Source organism: Talpa occidentalis, unplaced genomic scaffold (assembly GCF_014898055.3).
Source record: "Talpa occidentalis isolate TD23 unplaced genomic scaffold, MPIMG_talOcc4v2.1 talOcc4.5, whole genome shotgun sequence".
Lineage (NCBI taxonomy): Eukaryota > Metazoa > Chordata > Mammalia > Eulipotyphla > Talpidae > Talpa > Talpa occidentalis.
Window position 1 is genome coordinate 84,502,287 of NW_023604861.1, and position 21,682 is coordinate 84,523,968.

At 45.0% G+C, this 21,682-nt stretch overlaps 1 protein-coding gene across 1 annotated transcript; it reads left to right on the forward strand.

Moving 5' to 3' along the window:
• Nucleotides 1-99: 99 nt before the first annotated feature.
• Nucleotides 100-16,706, forward strand: CCT7 (chaperonin containing TCP1 subunit 7). Its single transcript, XM_037527624.2, has 12 exons — nt 100-852; nt 5,631-5,784; nt 6,623-6,729; nt 8,818-8,943; nt 9,769-9,821; nt 10,056-10,227; nt 12,588-12,752; nt 13,520-13,708; nt 14,352-14,449; nt 14,828-14,960; nt 15,434-15,640; nt 16,350-16,706. Exons 1-12 carry the CDS (start codon nt 847-849, stop codon nt 16,569-16,571), a joined length of 1,632 nt encoding a protein of 543 aa, XP_037383521.1. The 5' UTR covers nt 100-846; the 3' UTR covers nt 16,572-16,706.
• The last annotated feature ends 4,976 nt before the right edge of the window (nt 16,707-21,682 follow it).

Here is a 21,682-nt window from a genome sequence, read left to right on the forward strand (position 1 = left end):
GTCTGAGGAGGCCCGGGGCCTGAAGTGGGCGCTCGGGCGGACTCGCTTCAGTCGCGGAAGGTCCCCGCAGTCTTTGTGGACTCGGTGGGATGCTGCCCGCGGCCGCCTTGTCCCAGCTGTGACGCCCCCCGCCCTTCCCTTCCTTGGGCAGCATTCTCCAACGCCTAGGTGGTTTCTCGCGGCCCCTGCTCTGCTCACTTCCACTGTCGGGGACGCGGCCTGATGCACCCCACCCTGCAGGAAATGACCATTGCAGAACTAGAAAATGGACGTTGGAGTCAGGTGCCTACACCCACTTTTCTATCACTTACTGTGCAACTGTGACTTTGGATACGTTTCCTAACCCCTCACCCTCGGTACCCTCATCTGTAAAAGACTTAACAGTACCAGCGCGGTAGAGTTGGGGGATTAGATGTGATCACTCTCCTTACGTGCTTACTTAGCCTAAACCTGCCCAATAAAAGTCCGCATTTACAGCACTCCTTAGTCTGGCGTCCGGGGGAGTGGGGCAGAGAGGGGACAAGGAAATAGGGTTAGCAGGTTACGCGGGCCGAGCAGGAACTCTGCACACCAAGAGAAAAAGCACGACGGAATTCCTGCAACCCTTGGAAAACCAGCACTTCTCCCAAGAGCGCCGGGGGAGACCCAGCTTCTGGCCCTTCTAGCCAAAGCGACTCTGTGGTCGAACCATAGAGAGGCGGAAGTGGTCCGTCCCCTTCCTCTCCCGGGCCAACGGCTTGGCGAAGCTTCTGGGGATTTCTCTAGCGCGGGGCATTGTGGGGTTGCTGGGCGGCCTGAACAAGGAGAAGACAGACGTATCCGGCCGCTGCTGAATAAGCATCCAAGATGATGGTGAGTGGCGTCTCGCGCATCCTTCGCCATCCGCAGCCATCTGGCCGGTGATTGGCGCCATTTGACTGGGCTCTGTCCGACAGGCCCCTCCCCTACCTACTGACTCCGTCCTTGCCCGGACCCCCTGTCTGTAGGCGACCCCTGCCCACCGCGGCCTTATTTGGCCCCGGCAAGGAGCAAAAGGGCCTGGGGTGAGGCTGTGTGGGGCTCGAGGGTAGCCTCTGGTCGGGAGGGAAGGGGACTACAAATCCCAGGCTGCTTCGGGGCCGCGAACTGCTTCGGGACTGGGGTGTTGTTTTTTCAGCCCCCACGCCCGTGGGGCGTGTTACAGGAATGTGAATTCAGTGTGCACATGGGGTTGACGGCCAGACTTGGAAACCCTGGCTGCTCTGGGAAATTCTGGCTGTAAAGATGTGTGCTTCCTGGCACGGCCACAGGCAGCATGGGGACTTTAATTTTGGGTCAAGCCTAAGATGGCAAGGAGGGTCTCTCGCTGTCCCCCAGCCGGTCCATTGATGCAGAGACGGACCCCTCCGCTCGTGCTTTAATTCATTCACATTAAGTCAGCGCTGTTGTATTGCCTACTGAATGTTCCGTGCCCAGATAGTTGTTGAGGGTGCAACTCCTCAGCCAGGAGGTTGGGCTGGGCAGATGGAGACACCGGATGGGAGGTGGGGAAACGAGCCCTTCTCTCTGACCCTGCCAGCCCCATTCCGCATATGACATTAGACTAGGCTTTTGTAGTTGGCCACCCAATTCTGGATTTTACTTAGTTAGACTAGGGGGGTTAGCAAGTCCTGGAGGCTCTCTGTAGCCATTACCTCCCTCTGTGGCATACCTTTCCTCCATCTCAGAACTGCAGATACCTCCCATGGGTTGCAGGCAGTTGTAGTGTACCCTGAGTTGCTAAGCAGACCAGCTTTTTTTTTTTTAATTTTTATTTTTATATTCCCTATACAATTACAACCCCCTTATTTTTACCCCAAGCCCTCCTTTCCCCGTCCCCCACCCTCCATAGAGTGTCTCTTGTTCATAATTATTTGTTGATTTTGATGTTTTCTTTCTTATAGTTATTCTTTTTCCTTAAGCAGACCAGCTTTTAAGGAGATGCTTGGAGCAAAACCTAAGATGTTGCTCCCTGTTTGCTTGGCAGTTCATTTATTCATTCTGGCCTATTAGTTCAAGTCAGTTCTCTTTTCCTGCTTCCTGAAGCTTCTTTTGTCCTGGTCGATGTCAAGCTGATAGCTGTGACATGTTCTGTCTGCTGCTAAATACCCTGTGAATACAACTTGTGTCCAAGATTGAAGGAACTTGGTATTTATGTGTTCCTTCCCCGCTTCATACCTCCAGTGCTGCCCCTTTTCATTACATCATCAGTTTTTCGTATGTTCCTGAAGTCATGTTCTTCTGTGTGGAGGCAGCATAGTGTAGCAACTGAGTAAGGACTACACTTACTAAGTTTGTAATTCATTATCACTTACTAGCTCTGTGAATTTGAGCGTGTTACTAAATTTCTTGCCCTCAGTCTGTTAGATGGGATAGCAAGAGTGTATTGGTTTATGGGATTAAATGTATTAAATATATAAAGTGCCCAGCATGTAGTAAGTGCTTAGCAAATGTTAGCTATTCTGCTAGGTGGGCTGCTTGCTACCTTTCCTCCTTCGCAATCCATCCCCCTGTCAAGGACCCCCCCATCAAAGGATGGGGGGTCAGAGCCAGAGTCCTTCAGTGCTGACAAATCCTTTACCAAAGAACTCCAGACTAGCATACTTGGGTTTTGCCTTGTTTCCTTGCTGTAATGGCTGTTTGTATCTCTGCTCCTCTTGGAATGTAAAACTTCTATCACCAAGTTTCTTCCTTGCTGTCATCCACTTGGCTCCAGATATGCTAAAAAGCCTTCTGCGATTGGAAGAGAGATAAAAGGGTTCCTTCAGACTTCACTCCTGAGACTTAGAAACATTTTGTATGAAATATTTTCCCTGCCTTTTTGGTGTTGAGCACTGTGTGCCTGGGCATATGAACACTTGTTTTATAGAATATCAAGCTTAAGACTGTTTAATACAAGTTTTTAAGGAGAATGAAGATCATTCAACCAACATTCTAAATCTTCCATTAATACCCTTGGTAGGTAGCTACTGTTACTGTTTCTTTACTGAGTAAAAATGAGTGAGGCTGAGAAGTAATTTAGGGACAGAAGCTGAACTTTCTGTAGCAGGCACCTCCTGCTTCAACTGGCTTAGCTCATTCTAACCCTGCCACCTTTCTCTCCCCCATAGGATCCTCCTCTTCCCAATCTGCCTTTTCTGTACAGCCTTTGAAGCATAGGGAACTCGGTGACTGTGGTCAGCTGCTTTCAAGTCCATTTTGCTTTGTGCTTAAGAATTCTCAGTCAATTTAGTGTCACCATATTGCCAATTCTTTTTTCCAAAAGTAAAAAGCACTGTGCTGTCTTACTTCATGCTTTATGTCAAACACTTCAAGTATTAATATATGTAAAGTTGATTTTTCAACAGTAAATGCTGCTGTATTACTGCTTTATATGTGGCCAAACTTGGCACCCTACAAATTGAGACTCCTATAGTCTTTACTTTGGGAGGAGCTCATACTTTTAAAATGAATGGTAATATAAAAATTCTTTATAAGAGGAAGCAATAAGAAAGTTATGGGATTCCCTGTTTAGGATGCCCTTGCTAACTACTCTAGAGAAGACTGAATATCTGAGGAGTTGCTTGCCTGGTGGTAAGAAAAGGGTTTGGTAGAAAGTGACAGGGTGGCTTTTGTAGATGAGGGTACAGTTTGGATGTGGAGGTGAAAAAAGGTCTACAAAAACACTGGATAAGATCACCTGTTGGGAAGGTGAAAGAAATCTATTGGAGGCAATAGGAAAAGACTGACTTTGATTTTAAAAGTGTACAACTGTGTTCAGAGCAAGGATGGACCAGAGGGTACTTGAGGCTGCCATGAGGAATGATTTAGCAGACCTGAGAGGAGGTGGCACCTTTTAGAGTTTGCATCTCTCCTGATAGAAGACCCCAAGGACCAGGTCAAGCAAATGGCCCAAAAGAATACTGGTAGTGTAGAAAAACCATTTCTTATCACTAGACTTGGGACATTATCATAAGAAATAAGGAATTTTCCCTCCAGCACATGCTTGACCCCAAACCTAGAGGATTACCTTACTGGCATTCTTTTAAGGAGGCGGGAGGGGGGGGGTGGAGAATTTATGCTCTTTAGGGGAAAAATTGAAACAAAAAATATACAATACAAAATTTTAAAACTCTATTTACTGCCATACTTGTTCCTTAGAGTATGCCCCATTTTGCACATTTGCATATTTTCTCTTTTCTCTTCTTAGCCATTTTCTGTAGGTGATGTTTTTTCTTTGTTTTTAACATAAACCAAACTGTGCCATTCTTTGGCTAAAAGCCTATCCAGGGCTTCCCTCCTTGGTATGAAAAAAACCTAAACTCCAGTGTGATCTCCAGGTGAATCAGTGGTCTTTCTGGCTGTTTTTTCGGCCTTCTTCCAGTCTCCTGGCCAAAGAATTGAACTTTTTAAGGAATTACCCTGTTAATATGGAGTCAGTCTCATGTGTTGCTAGACATTCTGGTGTGTGAACTCTTGATTCCTCATTGTTAGGCTGTGGCGACTATGTCTTCCTGTGTCTTTCTTGCTCAGAGACCTGAAGTACCCCTAGATGAAGCCTGGGCAGTGACTTTCAAACTTTTTATTGCAATTCATATAAGAAAAAAAATTTTAATTTTTTTTAAGAAATAAATTTTCAATTACAGCCTAATAGCACATACACAACTAATATACCAAAATTTTCAAAATAGTAATTAACCTTACTGTATTATGTTTCACATAGACATAATTAGTCACAAGCCCTGGGAAGACTGGGTCTGGCACATGGACTCAGCTCTGTGGCATGAGCTTCACCATGGAGAGAAAGTTCTCTGGTTTGTTAAGCTATCTTTGATCATCGGAGCAAAGTTGTCTAAGGCCCTTAAAATAAGCAATTATCCCTGTATTCCCAGAGTTTCTAAAACAGGTCTGCAAATTAAGTCTGTAAGGGAATTTAGTGACTGTTCTGGAGACTAATGTGAAAGAAACACTTCTTTGGAAAAATCTGGCTGGATTTTTTTCACAGAGAGCTTTATGGAGCCAGCCTGAGAGTGGGAAACATAGAAATTAGATGTGTTGTTATTTTGTGAGGTAGGACAAAAGTGATATTTGTGGCTCTGCTTCACTATTTTCTAGGTAAAGCTGCATGGGCATCTCTTGAGACAACTAAGGCTGTTGGCAGGTTGTGTTTTATGTCAGAGCCCCTATATATTTCTCTAGGATTAAAGCTCCAATACCAACTAATATGTAGATGTTTTGCTGGAGAGTGAACCTTGAGCATGTCCTGCTGCTTCCCGCTGTGCTCTGACCTGATTCCTCAACACTGGAAATAGGGTCAGATATTGGAAAACTGTGCTTGTTTAACTGGGCACCAGAGGTGCATTATTTGATTTGTTCTTTTAGACTAGATAAGTGCTTCTCAAACCACTTTCTAACACACCTTCAAAGGATGTTGTGGCCATGGCAGTGTGTGGAGGTAGAGGCCAGTGTACGATTAAGGATTGGATGTGGTGGGCAGTTGGGAGATGTGGTTTTAAAGGGCCTTTAGCTATTTCTGTTGCAGGGAAGTTGGGGACATTTTTCCTCTCCCCTTCCTCCTTGAGTCATTTTGATAGATGATTATTAAAAACAGTCAATTGCTCTTTCTTGTCTAGCCCACACCAGTTATCCTGTTAAAAGAGGGGACTGATAGCTCCCAAGGCATTCCCCAGCTTGTAAGTAACATCAGTGCCTGCCAGGTGATTGCTGAGGCCGTAAGAACCACCCTGGGCCCCCGTGGCATGGACAAGCTCATTGTGGATGGGAGAGGTAAGTGTGCAGGAGAGGCGAAGGTTCTTGGGGAGCATTTGGGGCTCATGGAGGATGCGTCAGAAATCACTGCTTTTAAGATCTCTGAGAAATTAATCACTGTGAAGCACTTCCATTTCATACATTGTCCCACATACTGAGCCCTGCAGGACTATGTTGGGAAAACTGGGCTTAAGAGCCTGTTGTCTCAGAGAGAGATACAACCTAGAAACATAAAGTGGAACCACCAATGTCATCATTGTATCATATTTCCAAGACAATGAGTAAATCCCCCTTATGTTTTAGTATATTAGATAACATGTGAGATACTAGGGTATCAGTTGTGTTACTATCTAAGTGATTACTCATTCTTATTTAGAACACATTTTTCTGCATCCATTTGAGGTATGCTGATTTGCTGCTCAGAGGAAATCAGGAGCTCATGATCTTTGGAAATTTGTGATTTAAGTGGTCCTTTGTGCACAAAGCTAAAAAGATCAGATTGGTATTTCCCTTCATTCCTGCCATAATCTCCTCTGCCCTGCTCTAACTAAGTGCACGTGGGGCCAACTCTTAAATTGTCTACCTAGAAGACAATTTTAGAAAAGGTTTTTTATTGAGGTTTATCAGAAGGGGAGGTGGGGCTCCTGAGGAATAAGGAATGGAGGAGCTCAATGGGTTTTAGTGGAGGATTATTGGTGCTTCTGGGGAGTTTAGTGTAATGACATAATTTGAAGGCCCCATACCCCTAAAACATAGTGTTATAGACCAGTGTTACCTCGCTCAAAATAACTTAATTAAAATAAAATTTTAAAGGAAAAGGCCTTTAATTTTTTGCTTTGTGTTTTTTCCTTTTAAGGCAAAGCAACAATTTCTAATGATGGGGCCACAATTCTGAAACTCCTAGATGTCGTCCATCCTGCAGCAAAAACTTTAGTGGACATTGCCAAATCCCAGGATGCTGAGGTGGGAAAATCAAGCCTATGTGTTTAAATGGGGTGGGAACACATGGCAGTGTGCTCCTTTGCTCTTGCCCCAAAATCTTGTGATTTTTATATGTAAAGTTAATACATGCTTATACAGATAATACATGCTTGTAAACATACTTAGATGGAATTAGTAGTCTTTTAAAAATGTATACCATTTCATTGCATGTAGCCAGTATCTTAAGAACCAGGACCAGGTGCTGCCATTCATATGAGTTGGTAGGTAAATAATTTACACTCTCCTCTGTTAGTCACCATATAAAATGGGACTGGAAACACTACATTTCCCATGTGTTTTTTTTTTTTTTAATGGTGGTAGTTTACCATCTTTTTTTTTTTTTTTTTTTTTTTTAAGATTTTACTTATTTATTTTTACATAGAATGGGGTGCAGGCCAGAGATGTGGGGAGTAACAGGATTCACCAGAGACAGTGGGGAGCTGAACAGGCAGATCTACTGAAATACACTGCAGAGGGGAGCAGTGGGAAAACAGGAGAGGGCCTCTATGCCATGTAGGTTAGCTACCTGGCCAGGGATCGAACTCGGGCCTTCATGGTGGTAGCACTGAGAATTAACCCCTAGGCCACCAGGGAGACCTGGTAGTTTACCATCCTAATGTGTAAAAGTAAGTGGTATCAACCAGTGTACCTTTTTAAAAACCACTAACACTGGAGTCAATAATTCTGGTTTTCCTACCACCTGAAAGTAGACCTTTCCTATTTGGAAAGATTTAGTATGTTATTTTTGGGGTCTGGAAATGCTCAGAATGTTTCTGTATAATTTAGTGGTAATAGTGCTCCTAATCTCAAAATATAACCAATCAAATGCTATAAAATAGGAGTATTCTACTTTTGGATAAAAGGGAAATCTGTAAATGTTGAGAGAGATAGGTATTACAGTGTGTCCTGAAGTTATATTAAAATGTTTATTGGAGCCTAATAGCCTATGAGACAGTATGACAAAGTGAAGAATCTGGGTTCGGTCTCTTAGTCTTCAGCAAGGAAGTACTATCTTCCTGTCCAAAATTCTGACAGCTTAAACTCTTCACCACAGTAACCCTTCCCTCCCCCTTGAGATTCCTTTATAAATGAATTAGACGTAAATGAGGTAAATTTCTTCCAAATGAGAGGATAGGTAGAGTTCTTAATAGTCCTTATTCTTTTTCTCCTTCATTAAAAATAAAGCTTAGATCCCATTGTAGAAAATTGCCATGTAAGAAAGATTAGTGGACTAAGTAATATGCTTATTCCAAACAGCAAAACAGTGTTTAAAATATAAGGGACTTGGACTGATCTGGGAGGTTCGTGTTAAAAGTGGAATTTGGTTGAAAATTATAAGCTCCTGTAGTTCTTTGTGCTCCTAAAAGAATATTTATCTCATGCCTTTTGCTACCATGATTTTTTGTGACAAGTAAGCATTGCATTATAAGCATCACTTGATGGTCTTACAGTGCTTTGTACATAATAAGTAAGTCATCAGTTAATTTGCATATATGATTTTTTTAATCTGGAGGAATTTTGATTGTCCCATTAGCTCTCTTTGAAGAATGAGCCTGGCTGAGGAATTAAATTTGTGGCCTAGGACCATTGAATGCGATGATACCTAACACCCATCCGCTTTCTTCTACGTGTTGCAAGAACCTGTGCTTTCAGAAAGTCCTTTATACCCATTTAAACAGCCCTCAGTTTATGGGCCTCCCCGGTGGCGCAGCAGTTGAGCGCTGGGCTGCTGGGCTGCGAAGCTGTCCGCAGCCTATGCAGCGCCTGTTCGATTCCCAGCCACCGGCAAAGGTCCCACATGGCGCGCAGATCTCTCCTGCCGCCGCTGCTCCCCTCAGCAGTATATCATTGGTCTGCCTGTACTGTTTCCCACTCTGGCTCTGGTGAATTCTCTCACCCTCCCGCGCTTCTGACTGTACCCAGTGCTTGTATGTATGTATAAATAAATAATTTCTAAAAAAAAATGAATAAACAGCCCTCAGTTTAAATGGGTATATTGCCCAAAAATGGGATTTGGGGACTCTATCCCTGCCATGCGAAAATGTGAATTTTCCTATTGTCCTCTCCCAGGTTGGTGATGGCACCACCTCAGTGACACTACTGGCTGCAGAGTTTCTGAAGCAGGTGAAACCATATGTGGAGGAAGGTTTGCACCCACAGATCATCATTCGAGCTTTCCGTACTGCCACTCAGTTGGTATGGGAGTATTAACTAACTTTGCCTTGTGCCCAGGCACCTTGCTGTTTTCTCAGGATAAAACTTTAGTAGGGTGTAGAAGGACTGGGATTAGGGTTCTCTGGACATTTTCTGAATTCTACTTCCAAGGAATCTCAGTTATGACATTTAGTAGCTATCTGACTTAGATATATTGCTTAATGTTATTATGCCTCAGGTTTCCTGATAGGCTATCATATAGACATATCATAAGGCTCAGTTTGTGATTGCTGCTTTTGTTTTAATCAGGTACATCATGGCATATCTTGAGACCTTGCTTTTATTGACTTTCATTTTGTGACCTGGGGCAAGTCAATCCACCAGGCCTTACTTTCTCCCATCACTAACTCTGGGAGTGACGTTAAAATAACTGAGAAGTTCTTATGAAAAGACACAAAGTTGTATATAACATCTAATTAATGTGACACAATAATAATAATAAAGTGTTAGAAATTATCGGGTATTTTCCATAAGCCAGAAAGTTTGGCTAATCTAGTATGATAGCTTGTTTCTACTCATTTATTTTAGTGTATTACCTGCAGATCCAGAGCTAAATCCTGGCATACCCTGATGATTCTTCAGAACTGTACCTACACTACATTTCTAACTTTGGGAGTTTTCTAAAACTGTAGAGATTTATATTTTTCTGGGCACCTACAAGACTTAGGAAAGTCTTTTCAACTGTTATAGAATAGAAATGCTTAATATTTGGGAATAAACAGATTGGGGACTGGCAAAAGAGACTGAAATCTACTTCTGTTGTTTGTCTTCAGCATGAGAGATTCACTCAACTTTTGTTCTTGGCAGGCAGTTAACAAGATCAAAGAGATCGCCGTGACTGTGAAAAGGGCAGATAAAGTGTAAGTTGGTGGTGGTGGTGGGCTTTGTCAGAACATTGACTTTCTGTGGTTAACTTGGATGCAGTGTTTTGTGATTAGTGTATGGGGCTGGGGCTATATGGTTCTTTCTATGTGACTCAACTTAAAGCACAAAAGAGGCTGTAGACTGAATTTAAAAACTGTCTCTACATTGCAAGAGAATCAAACAACGGAGTCTTTCCAAGGCCTAATTCAGGTCCCACCACTCTGTCCCAGGGAGCAGAGAAAACTGCTAGAAAAGTGTGCCATGACTGCTCTGAGCTCCAAGCTGATCTCCCAGCAGAAAGCCTTCTTCGCTAAGATGGTGGTGGATGCAGTGATGATGCTTGATGATTTGCTGCAACTTAAAATGATTGGAATCAAGAAGGTACAAGGTGGAGCCCTAGAGGTAAGCCTGTGGTGGCCTCCCCAAAAGGCTCTGGCTTAAACCGTTGATATAGGAGAGCACACATAGTTGTAGAAAGAACTCACATTGGACTAGAAGTCAGACTTGAATTGTATTCTGCATATAGCCAATATTGGCTGTTACCGGAGATAAATTTTGTATCCTCTATGGACCAATATTTGTCAGCAGAATGGGAGACTGAACTAGCTGATTTTTCAGAATCACAGTGCTAAAGTGTAAGAGGGTAGACTGGCTTTGATAAATTATCTATGACCGTCTTGGTGAATAAATCTGAGAGGCACTTTTTAGTTCATTCTTCTCCAAGTGATATAGTCAACTTTTTTTTTTATTAATTTCTTTTGAATAGATAATGCATAGTTCAAACTTAAGAGTCTAAAGTAAAAAATAAAGGTCCCCTATACCACTCCTGCCCCTACAACCAATATTGTATGTGGGTGTTTCCCTTTCCAGAATTACTATGTGCATCTCTATATAAATAATTATTTCCTTAGACATAAATGATTGCTTGTGATACACCACATCCTATAACTTCTGTCCATTTACCAACATTTTAGGATTTGTTAACTCATTGCTACCCAAAAGGACTTTGTGTGATGGTGAGACTGTTAAATACATCTGTGCTGTCTATTGTGGTAGCCACTAGCCAGATGTGGCTACTGGGCACTTGAAATGCAGGTAGCTAATGAATTTGAAATTTAATTTTCATTTATTTAAATTTAAATGGCAGCACATGATTGGTAGCTACTGTATTACATTGCATAAGTGATTCTTTTTCAACAGTGGTATCAGTCTGAAAACATTCTTTGATATTGGAGTCTCTGTGTTACTTTTGACCTTTCCAACAGCTGACCAGCTGTATTTCTTACTGTATTCTTCCTTAACCTTTCTGTTCTTTCTCAGCCTGAAGTGATTTGGACAGGGCCAGGCCTGCTTAAAATATAGCCTGACCCTTACACTTTTTATTCTTTGACTTTCATCTTCCCAATTTGCATTCTCACTCATGACATTCTCCTGTCCTAGCACCTGTGGGTGGATTTGAGGCTCTCTATGTAGTAAAGTTGTGGGGAAGCTGGATGCATCTGAGCCACTTTCCTGTCCTTGAACCCCGTTATCAGTTTTAACTCCTTCTTTACATCATGGCTTGCTGATTTTGTCTTCACTCACTGCATGAAGTACTCTTGGTACTTGATTGGCATCCACTAAACTAGGGATCAGAACTAATAATCTTATCCAGTGAGAATGCAGGGGCCCTAAGCCCCTCTTATGTTTTCCTTAGACTGTCCCACATTCTTAGCGTGTAAAATCTATAACATAAAGCCTAACACACTACATTCAATAAATGTTAGGAGTAATTACTTACAGTTATCTTAGCACTGAGAACTTTCATTTATGTCTTTAGTCTTCACTTCTCCCTTGAGCCTCACACTCCTGTATCTAACTGCTACTGCCTTTATTATCTTGTTATCCAAACCTGTCAGCATTGTCTGTATTCCTTAGCATAATTGGTACCACAACTGTTAAGTCAAATTCAAATCCAAAATCTAGGATCATCCTGGAAAACCTTCTCAAGTCTCACAACTTGTCGATTACCATTATTGCACCTACCAGTTTACTGCTTATTTCTTCAGTCTGTATCTTTTGCTTATTCCCAAGATCTTTGTTTTGCCAATGATCATCCTTCTTTCAGCCTTGTGTAAGATTCTCCTAAACTGGTCCCTGCCTTCTACTTCATATTCCAGCAACTACAAGTGACTTTTCGTTTCCTGATTCCACCACACTGTCTGCCTCTTGAGAACGTTCCTGTCATCCTTATTTCTATATAATTAATTTCTGTTCCTCCATCTTGGCTCAGACATCATTCCCTTTAGAAGACTATGGTTTTGAGTGATGCAAGAATTTGTTCACCATTTGGCTGCAGTAGTATACATTAGAATTCTAGATTGGCATGGGCAGAAAACCTGTAGGCTATTGAACTGAATACCTTTCTTAATGGAATGGGAAATGACTTGGTCTCGTTAGTAAGAGAGAGACCTAAGATTTGAACCTAAGTCTCCTAATAGTGCTGAAGTCAGTCCCAAGTGTAACATTATGTCCCATAGGATACTCTGTTTTGGCACAAGCAAAGAAGTTCATGTTCTAAGGGATTGAGAAGTGAGCAAAATAAGTTTTATGCTATTTTTCCCTGCCTTTATGATAATTAAAGGCTTTGTTACAACAGTGAAATAATGACATGATTAACTTCCCTTCACAGGAATGAACACACAAGTCCAGCATATCATTTGTTAGCTTGATTTTGTTTCATGCTAGTACTAAACTTTGGAATATTTGGTTTTTTTTAACAGGAGTCCCAGCTGGTAGCTGGCGTCGCATTCAAGAAGACTTTCTCTTATGCTGGTTTTGAAATGCAACCCAAAAAGTACAATAATCCAACAATTGCGCTTTTAAATGTTGAGCTCGAGCTGAAAGCTGAGAAAGATAATGCTGAAGTTAGAGTCCACACAGTTGAGGTAGGCACCAACAGCTGGCAGTGGCATGGAAATGGAAAATTTTCTGGTCATTTTGGGCCCATCTGTTTCTTAAGCTCCTTATGGACCCCTTTCCCCTCCTATATCCCTGAATGTTAATGTCTAAATAGGGGCCTGCTGCTTTTCTCACTCTATGCTCTCCCTGAGTGACCTCAACCTGAGGAGATTTGGATAGGGCAGACCTGAAATACTATCCCCTGCCCCTTGGGATGGGGCTGGCATGGGCTCTCTAGCCATCCAGCTTACTCAGTATTTTGATTCTTCTTTGTTGGTCAGGTGTGGGGTCCTCCCCTTCCAAACTGGGTCTATGCTACAGAAAGAGTTGTTTCTGTCATTGAGATCATCAAGGCTATCATTAGAGGTAGTAGTATCACCCAGCTATGAGCTCTTAGGCAGTGTGTGCACAACACAGTATGGCCTTTGGAAAGGGGTCTTTCCTCTCATTGGGAACTTCATGGGTGAAGCACCCCAAGGGAGGCCAGAACTCATCCAGGCTAAACTATTTTTCATACCTCACTGTGTCAACTCTGAGTAGCTCCCAATTCTGGGATTACTTTTTGCATTTATGTCTAAAATTTTTAAGTGGTTCCCAAGTTAATTTTATGAGGGTCCTTTTTCACTTGGACTGAAGAGACATTATTCTGTGTACCCCTTTTCATTCCCAACTAAATCAACATACTTTGTTTTGGGCTTATTTTTTAGCCATCATATATGCTGCCCCCTACCATACCTTTTCTGGGTCTCTTTAGGACTATCAGGCAATTGTCGATGCTGAGTGGAACATTCTGTATAACAAGTTAGAGAAGATCCATCTTTCTGGAGCCAAAGTCGTCTTATCCAAACTCCCCATTGGGGACGTAGCTACCCAGTACTTTGCTGACAGGGACATGTTCTGTGCTGGCCGAGTACCGGAGGAGGATCTGAAGAGGACAATGATGGTAACCAAACTTTGAGAGACTACTTCTTGGCCTCAGGGCCCTGGATAGGTTTTCATTTATGCCTGGTATGCTGACATTTCAACACTGTCCAGTTGAAATGTCAGTCCAACCCTGTCATTTTAACTTTCAGTGAATCATTGCACAGTATACATGTGCTTGGTATACAGACTGCTGTAAAGCTACTCTAACCAGAACAGGTCAGGAAACAAATCGGGTTTGTGAGGGAACTTAGTGGTAATGCTGAAACAGCTAAGCAGGCTCAGTGATTGGTGCTTCCAGCCAGATTTCCTCCATTCTTGTGCATCTTACAAGAGACACTTTTAGTTCTAAAGCACTGATCCTCAGTCAATTTGCTTCACCCAAAGTGCCCTAGTTTGGAAGAGAGTGTGTTGGGTGAAGCTAAGTCTCCTATCTCCTTTTAACTGGGCCTATTTGCCTGTCATGTCTTAGCTCTGTTTTGTTCTGCCCTTCTAGAGGGAATAAGAATCACCTACTGGTCAAGGGAACAAGTGGATTTCCTAGTGCAGAGGGCTCTGGGGCAGAGTACAACATGGGAATTGATTTTGAGACTACGTGTCAGGAAGCTGACATCTAGCCTTATGTGAGCCTTCACTGCTGGATCATCTTGCCTTGTACTCTTCAGGCCTGCGGAGGCTCAATCCAGACCAGTGTGAATTCTCTGTCAGCAGATGTGCTGGGTCGCTGCCAGGTCTTTGAAGAGACACAGATTGGAGGCGAGAGGTGAGCCACTGACCTGGGCAACCTTTTGACTGGACTTGAGATCTGAGTCCTGGGTCTGGCCTTTTTCCATCTGTTGAGCATGATCATTTATACCTCATGGTACTCTTTTTCTTGAGCTCTCACCTTTTGGGACATAAAGAACTCAGATACGGAGTGTTCAGGAGTGAAGATCTAGTTGGGTCTAAAGTCTGATTCCACAACTCTTTATGCCTTGTGGTACAGCCCCAGAACTTCCCAAGAACATGTTTTCAAGTGTGGGGTTGGAGCAACTTAGTGAGGAACAGAAGAACAGCTGCTGAGAACTTGGTAGTGAGATCAGAACGCAGGAGGTTGGTTAACAGAAAGGAGCTGACGTGTATGATTTGACCCTGGATGTAGGTACAATTTCTTCACTGGCTGTCCCAAGGCCAAGACTTGCACCATCATCCTCCGCGGTGGCGCTGAGCAATTTATGGAGGAGACAGAGCGGTCCTTGCATGATGCCATCATGATTGTCAGGAGGGCCATCAAGGTACTGGGCTGGTATCTCCCTGCTTACACAGGCCACTCTGCCTCCCAAACTGACAAGACCCTAGTGTGTTCCTTCCTTCCCTGTATAACCTGTCCTGGGTAGTAGACTGGTCTTCATGTGCCTAACAAATCAGAGGAAGTGAGCCTCAGTCTCATAATAATAGGTCATGGTGCCTTAAAGGCTAAGACCTATCTTTGTGGATTAGTCACTCAAGGGTTGTGCCATTGCCCTCAAGCACCTGGCCTTCAGGTGATCTTGAAGATGATCAGAAACCATATGTTCAGTGGGTTGAAGTTGGAATGTGCTAGGCAAGGGCCATACCAGGACTCCTGGGAATTAGGCTGGGAGGAAGGAATGCAAAACCACTCTCTCTGGGCTAGAGGACCTACTGACTGAGCAGCCCCACTTGACTGTGACTGGAGCTTGAATCAGGAGGATCTGCTTGCATTGAGATGTGGGTCTGGTCTCTGCAGAATGATTCAGTGGTGGCTGGTGGCGGGGCCATTGAGATGGAGCTCTCTAAGTACCTGCGGGATTATTCAAGGACCATTCCAGGAAAGCAGCAGCTATTGATTGGGGCTTATGCCAAAGCCTTGGAAATTATCCCACGCCAGCTGTGTGACAATGCTGGCTTTGATGCCACCAATATCCTCAACAAGCTGAGAGCTCGGCATGCCCAGGTGAGTCATTTCTCCAGGGTTCGGGGATGATTGGATGAGGCTAGATCTGAATGTGTGGTGGCATGTACTGTGCTTGCTCAAACTCTGCATGTTCAGCCCAGTTGACACCAACTATTGATAACTGACTCCTCTGAGGGCAGGGGAACCAGACGAACCCTGCTGACATGCAGTCCTACCATGGCTCTACCAACTCCAACTTGTGACGTCCAACTTAAAATTATTTGTTTATTGGTTTTAGCAAATGTTTATTTGGAGATTTAAGTACTTAACACTGTAGCACTCAGTGGCCTTGCTTCTGATTTGTGCCAGGATTTTAAGCAAGTCACTCTAGTTCTTTCTCAGTTTTCTCATCAGTAAAATGGTGATTAATTGAAGCAGTGAGAGGATAAATGAAATAAGGGATTGGAAAGTGTTCTCCTTGAGAACCATAGTTTGAGCTCCGCAGTCCTCGGTACACAGCAGCTTATCTGGGAGCTCTAGCATGATCGGCATTCCCAGTGTCTGAAGGGTGTGGTGAGCAGGGGCAGAGATGGGAATAGAAGCACTTCCAGGTTCCTGATAGACTCCTGTAGACATATGCTGTCTTTCTCAGAGACATCAGCAGGTTCAGAGAGTCAGGGGGTTCCTAACAAATCTGAGTCTTTGCAAGGTATGCGAGAAGAAATTTGAGGGCAGTTCTATATTACCTCCTCTTTTCCTGCTCTTTTAGGGGGGCAAGTGGTATGGGGTGGACATCAACAATGAGGACATTGCTGACAACTTTGAGGCCTTCGTGTGGGAACCAGCTATGGTGCGGATCAATGCCCTGACTGCAGCCTCTGAGGCCGCATGCCTTATCGTGTCAGTAGATGAAACCATCAAGAACCCTCGCTCGACAGTGGATGCTCCCCCAGCTGCTGGTCGTGGGCGAGGTCGTGGCCGGCCCCATTGAGAAGCACCTCACTCCTCACCTGAGTGGCTGGCAGGCTGGCTGTAGGGTGCACTACTCTCCTGTCTTGGGTCGTTGCTTTTACAGGGTGGCGCAATCTGTTCTCACTGAAGTTTATTTAAATAAAACTTGAGACTTACAATCCCCTTTGCAAGTTATTCGGGCTTGTTAGTGTTACTCATAAACATCTTGACTGCAGCTTGGAATTTTAGCTTTATATATACTCACCCAACAAGTAGAAAAGACTCTTCCCTTCTGTTGGAGTAAGTTCTCAATAGCCTGTGGTTCTTAGGGCAGAGTGGGTTTACTCTGTCACTGGGGTGCTCCACCTGCGTGGCCTTGTTGAGACGTTTCATTTTGGTTGTTTTCTTAGCCCCAGAAGTTGCTGGGAGATGCACAGGTGCTTCCTTCTAACATGATTTTCTTTAGTCCTGTCCTTGCCAGGCACTGCCACCAGGGTTACTTTCTGGGTTTGTGTAAATGTGTTACATTGCCTTGTCTGCATTTTCTTGGCTGAATCTTTTGATCCCTGTTACTTAAGACCTTGAGATTAAGTAGGCTATCTTGAAAGAATGTTTTAGAGGGGTACATCCCCTCGCAACTCTGGCTTCTTAGAAGGTGGCTGAAAGAATAAAGCACCTGGTCTTCAGTTCAACCACTGATGGCCTTGGGGGGGGTCCCTTTCACTTTTTCTAACCAGTGGAAGTATGGAATGACCAGCACAAAGAAACTGGTAATCAACAGGGTCTCAAGTGCCTCCTTGTTTACACTAGTCCTATGCTCATCTGCAGCTTTGTAATTAGTAATGTTTGGAGCTAGAAATTTAAAAAAAAAAAAAATCATCTTGAGGCCCTGCAACTTTTTTCACTACCTGAAACTGGGACATGATTTTTTAAAAATCTCTTGAATCTGACCAGTCCTGGTGATAGACCCAAAAGCAGGCTGGGTGGTATCCTCATAACTTGATGGTCTTTGGGCAAACTAATCGTTTCAGCTATTTTATCAGTATGCCAAAGGTAAGAACATCTGGCTCAGAGTTTTGGAGATAAATGCGCATTCTACTTATTTGATGCTAGAGGCACACTTAGTTGAAATACCTGTCCTTTTTCTGAAGACCTATTAAATCTGTGGGGCAACCCCATTTTGTAAAATGGGGAAGTTGAGGTCACACCATGATCGGCAATTTTGTCTCCGTGCCAAAACCTGATTAGCTGGCTTAGAGCCTCTTGGGGAGATCAAGCCTGTGAGGACCCAGGTGGTACCTGTTGCTCTTGTGCCAGGTTTGCCCTTTAAGAGGGCTTCTCCCAGCTGACAGTAAAAAATACAACTAAGGCTTTTTGTCCTTGGCAGATACTGCCAGGGTGAACTGTGGCTGGGGCAGCAAACTGGATGCCTTTCTCCAAAGATGTCTGTAGTCCTAAGACAAATCTTCCTAATACTTCATTCACCCCATTGATGCCTACAGGATCATCTACTTCTTGCCTCAGTGCAATGTAGCTGCAGAAAGACTTGGTGACACAGACTGACAAATAAACCTAATATTTACTCCCCCAAGGCAGATATTCCAGTTTCACCATCTTTTATTGGATACAGAGTCGTAAATTCTCCGATGCCCCTGGATCTTTTTAAATACATACACTTGGGTACATTCAGCAAAGGGCATCTATGGGTGACACGAAGCAAAGTGCTGGGATGGTGATGCCTGGGTGGGGCAGAGAAGTGGGGCCAGGGAAGGCCCCCTGGGGGCTGGAGGTACAGGCACCACTTTAGAAACAAAACCAAAAAATGCTCTCCACCCCTCTGCCTGATGTGCTTGGGGTGAGGGAAACTACCTTCTCACAACTCAGGCCCATTGCAGCCTGGCTATGCAGGGAAGGCAGGGCCTGAAGGCCAGTTGTGCAGGTTCCCCACCAGCAGTGCCTACTAGAGCCAAGCCAACTGGCAGCAACCACGAGGCAAGCCTAAGACACCTCAGTCCTCTGCACCTGGATGCAACACCCCTACTAGTGCAGAGCAGAGGCTAGGGAACCCAAGGCCAAGCTTCCCTGGGGTCGTGCCAATGGAGGCAAGGGAGGCTGGGGCTTGGAGGGGGGAAGCCTGCCTGATTGTCAGGGCAGTCTTGGGACTGGCCAGGGTCCCAAGGGGTTAGGGAAGGCATAGGAGCTGTTGCCTTAGTTGGCCCTGGTGTTCTGATCTTCACCCAGTCCTAAACCTTATCCTTAGGCAAGGGCTGCAGATCAACACACTTGTCCAGGAATAAATACATACACACGATACACAGCAATATATACAGAAACGCAGGCCTAGGACAAGGCTGGGTGAGGAAGCATGGTCACCAAGGACAAACAGAAGTGCCAGGCCCCTTGGGAAGGGAAGTTATACTCCTCAGGGACCGACTGGGACAGAGCTCATGAGTTTGAGTTAACTCCTCTGTGCACCACTCATCATCTCCTGTTTTTAACCCCAAGTCCTCCTGGAACTGGGTCTTTGGCACCAGTAGTCACGCAGGGAAGATCTTCAACTTAGCCCCTAAGAGGGAGTGGGGCCTGGGTGGCTCCCCATCCACCCATGGTTCAGAGGACTAGAGACCAGGGCCAGGGGAACAGGCAGGACCCAAAGGCAAAGGACAGAGCCAAACCTTGGAGCAGCAGGCCTTGGGAAGAAGGAGGTTGGTTTTTTTCTTTTTTGGGGGAAGCAATTCACGAGGGGCTGGTTCAATCTCCACTCTCATGGGACTAGGAAAAGTTGAGCTGCTTTGGTCCCTAGGTGGTCATCCCTGGCCAGTGAAAAGCCATGGCTCTGAATAGCCTACTTCCTCTCCCTTCAGGGACCCAGATATATAGAGTATCTCCTTTGTTTCCTGCCAGTGCTGCAGGGAGGAAGTCCGAGCAACACACGAAGCACACAGGCCAAATATGCCAAGCCTTCTGGGTGTTGAGGTCTGTCTGGATAGAGTGGGAGGTGGTAGGAATACGCAGTGATCACCACCCATGGGCCCTCTACACATGCCTGGGATTCCTGCCAGGACCTGCCATGGTTTACTTTTGATATTCTTTGCAACTTACTAGGTGTGAGGAGGGCTCTCCTTTGCGTGAGTGAAGGATGAGGTAGCTCCAGAGGTGGCCAGGCCCTCCATCCCTGTTCCCCTCTCCTCAGCCCTAGGTGTATGATTGCCAAAGGAGTGAACAAAAGGAGCATCCCAAAAAACAAAAGCTCCCCCTTCAGCAGCAGGGCTCATCCTCCTAAAGAGAAGCAAAAGGATAGCACTGAGTTGGATGGGAGGCCTGCAAATCTGCAGTTCTCAGGGCATGCAGGAATGTCAGGGCATGCAAATCTGTCCGCCTCAGGCACATATATAAGATGCACTCCCACACATCCTTCATAACACTCAGTTGGAAAACTGGGGAAGGAGGATCTTGGTGAGTTTCCTGGAAACAGCCAAATCCATGAAAGGTAAACTTCCCACCAGCAGGAGGGGATTCTTGTTCACTCTTCTGCCCCTCATACTGGTAGTACTCAAAGCTGATGCATGAATGAGTGAATGAATGAAGGAACCTACTAGCATCAGTCCTCATCACCACCTCTCCCACTCTAGCTCACCTTTCCCAGGCTGGTGCCAGAGATTCCAGTGAGCTCAGGGCTGCACTTGAGCACCCACCCAAGGAGAAATTCCATACCCTTGTATTCAGGGATAGAGGCTTCCAGGAGCAAAAAACCATCCCTCAGTAGGGCAGGGTCAGGCCAAGCAGGGCATCCCTTTGTGCTTAGTCCAGGAGACAGGGAGGGCAGCACCTCTGGTCCTAGAGACACATGGAGCAGGGGCTATAGAGGGCCAGGTGGCAGGGTAAGACTGATATGCCCAGATCAATCAGACCCTGCATAAGCCTCCACGTCCCTTCCAGGTCCCTGGAGGACAGAGAAAAGTTGTGCTTCTCCTTCCCATGACTCTTGGGGACTGGTCTGGGGATGGGAAGCCAATGGAGCCAGCTGCTCCAAAGCAGGGAATAGGAGGTGCCACATAGCCAAGGCTTCGTGCAGGACTAGACAAAGAGTTGCCAACATGACACCCTTGGTATTTGGGGTCTCAGAAGGGAAGGCTCGAAGAAGCCTGGGAGGAAAAGTCAACAACAATGAAAAGAGCTGGGATAGAGCTGGATGTGCAGCCAAGGGAGGTGGGTGCGCTGCTGTACCAGCTAATCCAGGGTTAGGTCTTGATGTTCAAACCAGGTTGTGGCAGAAAGTAGGGTCCCTGGTAAAGACTGAGAAACTAGAGAACCCCAGCCAGGACCAGCAGCCCACTGGTTAGGGTTAAAAGCTGCTCCTCTATAGAAAAAAAAAAACCCTAAGGTGGATCTAGGTTCATATTTGAAAGAACTTTCCAAATGCAGGTTGGCAGAATCTACCGTGGAAGCTAAGAGGAGCAACTGGGGAAACCTGAGTCTTTGGAGCCTTTGTGCCAGAACCTGGTCCTTTGGGAACCATACAAGGGTCAGTGACACCCCCCCACACACACACATACACCTTGTAGTCCCTAAAGCATATCTTAGAAGATATGTTCCCTTCTAAGCCAGGTGGCTCTGGCTCAGACCTAGCACTGCCCCTAGGCTGAAGATACCCAATCCAGCCCTCAGCACACGGGGCCGGTGGAGACTGAGAAGGGGGCAAGACTGGCTAGGATTCTGTAGGTCTGGCCACATCTTCAAGCAAACCAGTCAGAAAAGGAAGCAACCGAACCGCCCTCCTAGCCTCCTCCAAGGCAGCCCAGTGACACTCCCACACAGCCTTGGAGACCCAAAGACCATCAGATTCCCAAGCACCTGGATTAGAAGGACATTCCTTGAGGACAGGAACTGCTTCTCACTGCTGACAGCATTTTCCAAGGCCCTTTTACCTTGCCCCTCCAGAGGCTCAGGATTGGTGGTAGGTATAGAAACATGCACCTTTTAGCTCTGGGGTATTGTGGGGGTATGTGGAGGAGGAATCTTGTCTTTTCTACAGAAGTAAAAACTAAGTCTTTTCTACCTGGGAATTCCCTCCCCTTGAGAGAGGTGGTCTCAATACCCTGGGAACAAGTTCTAGATGAATCTTTTGCCCTTCCACGCCCACTCCCATTA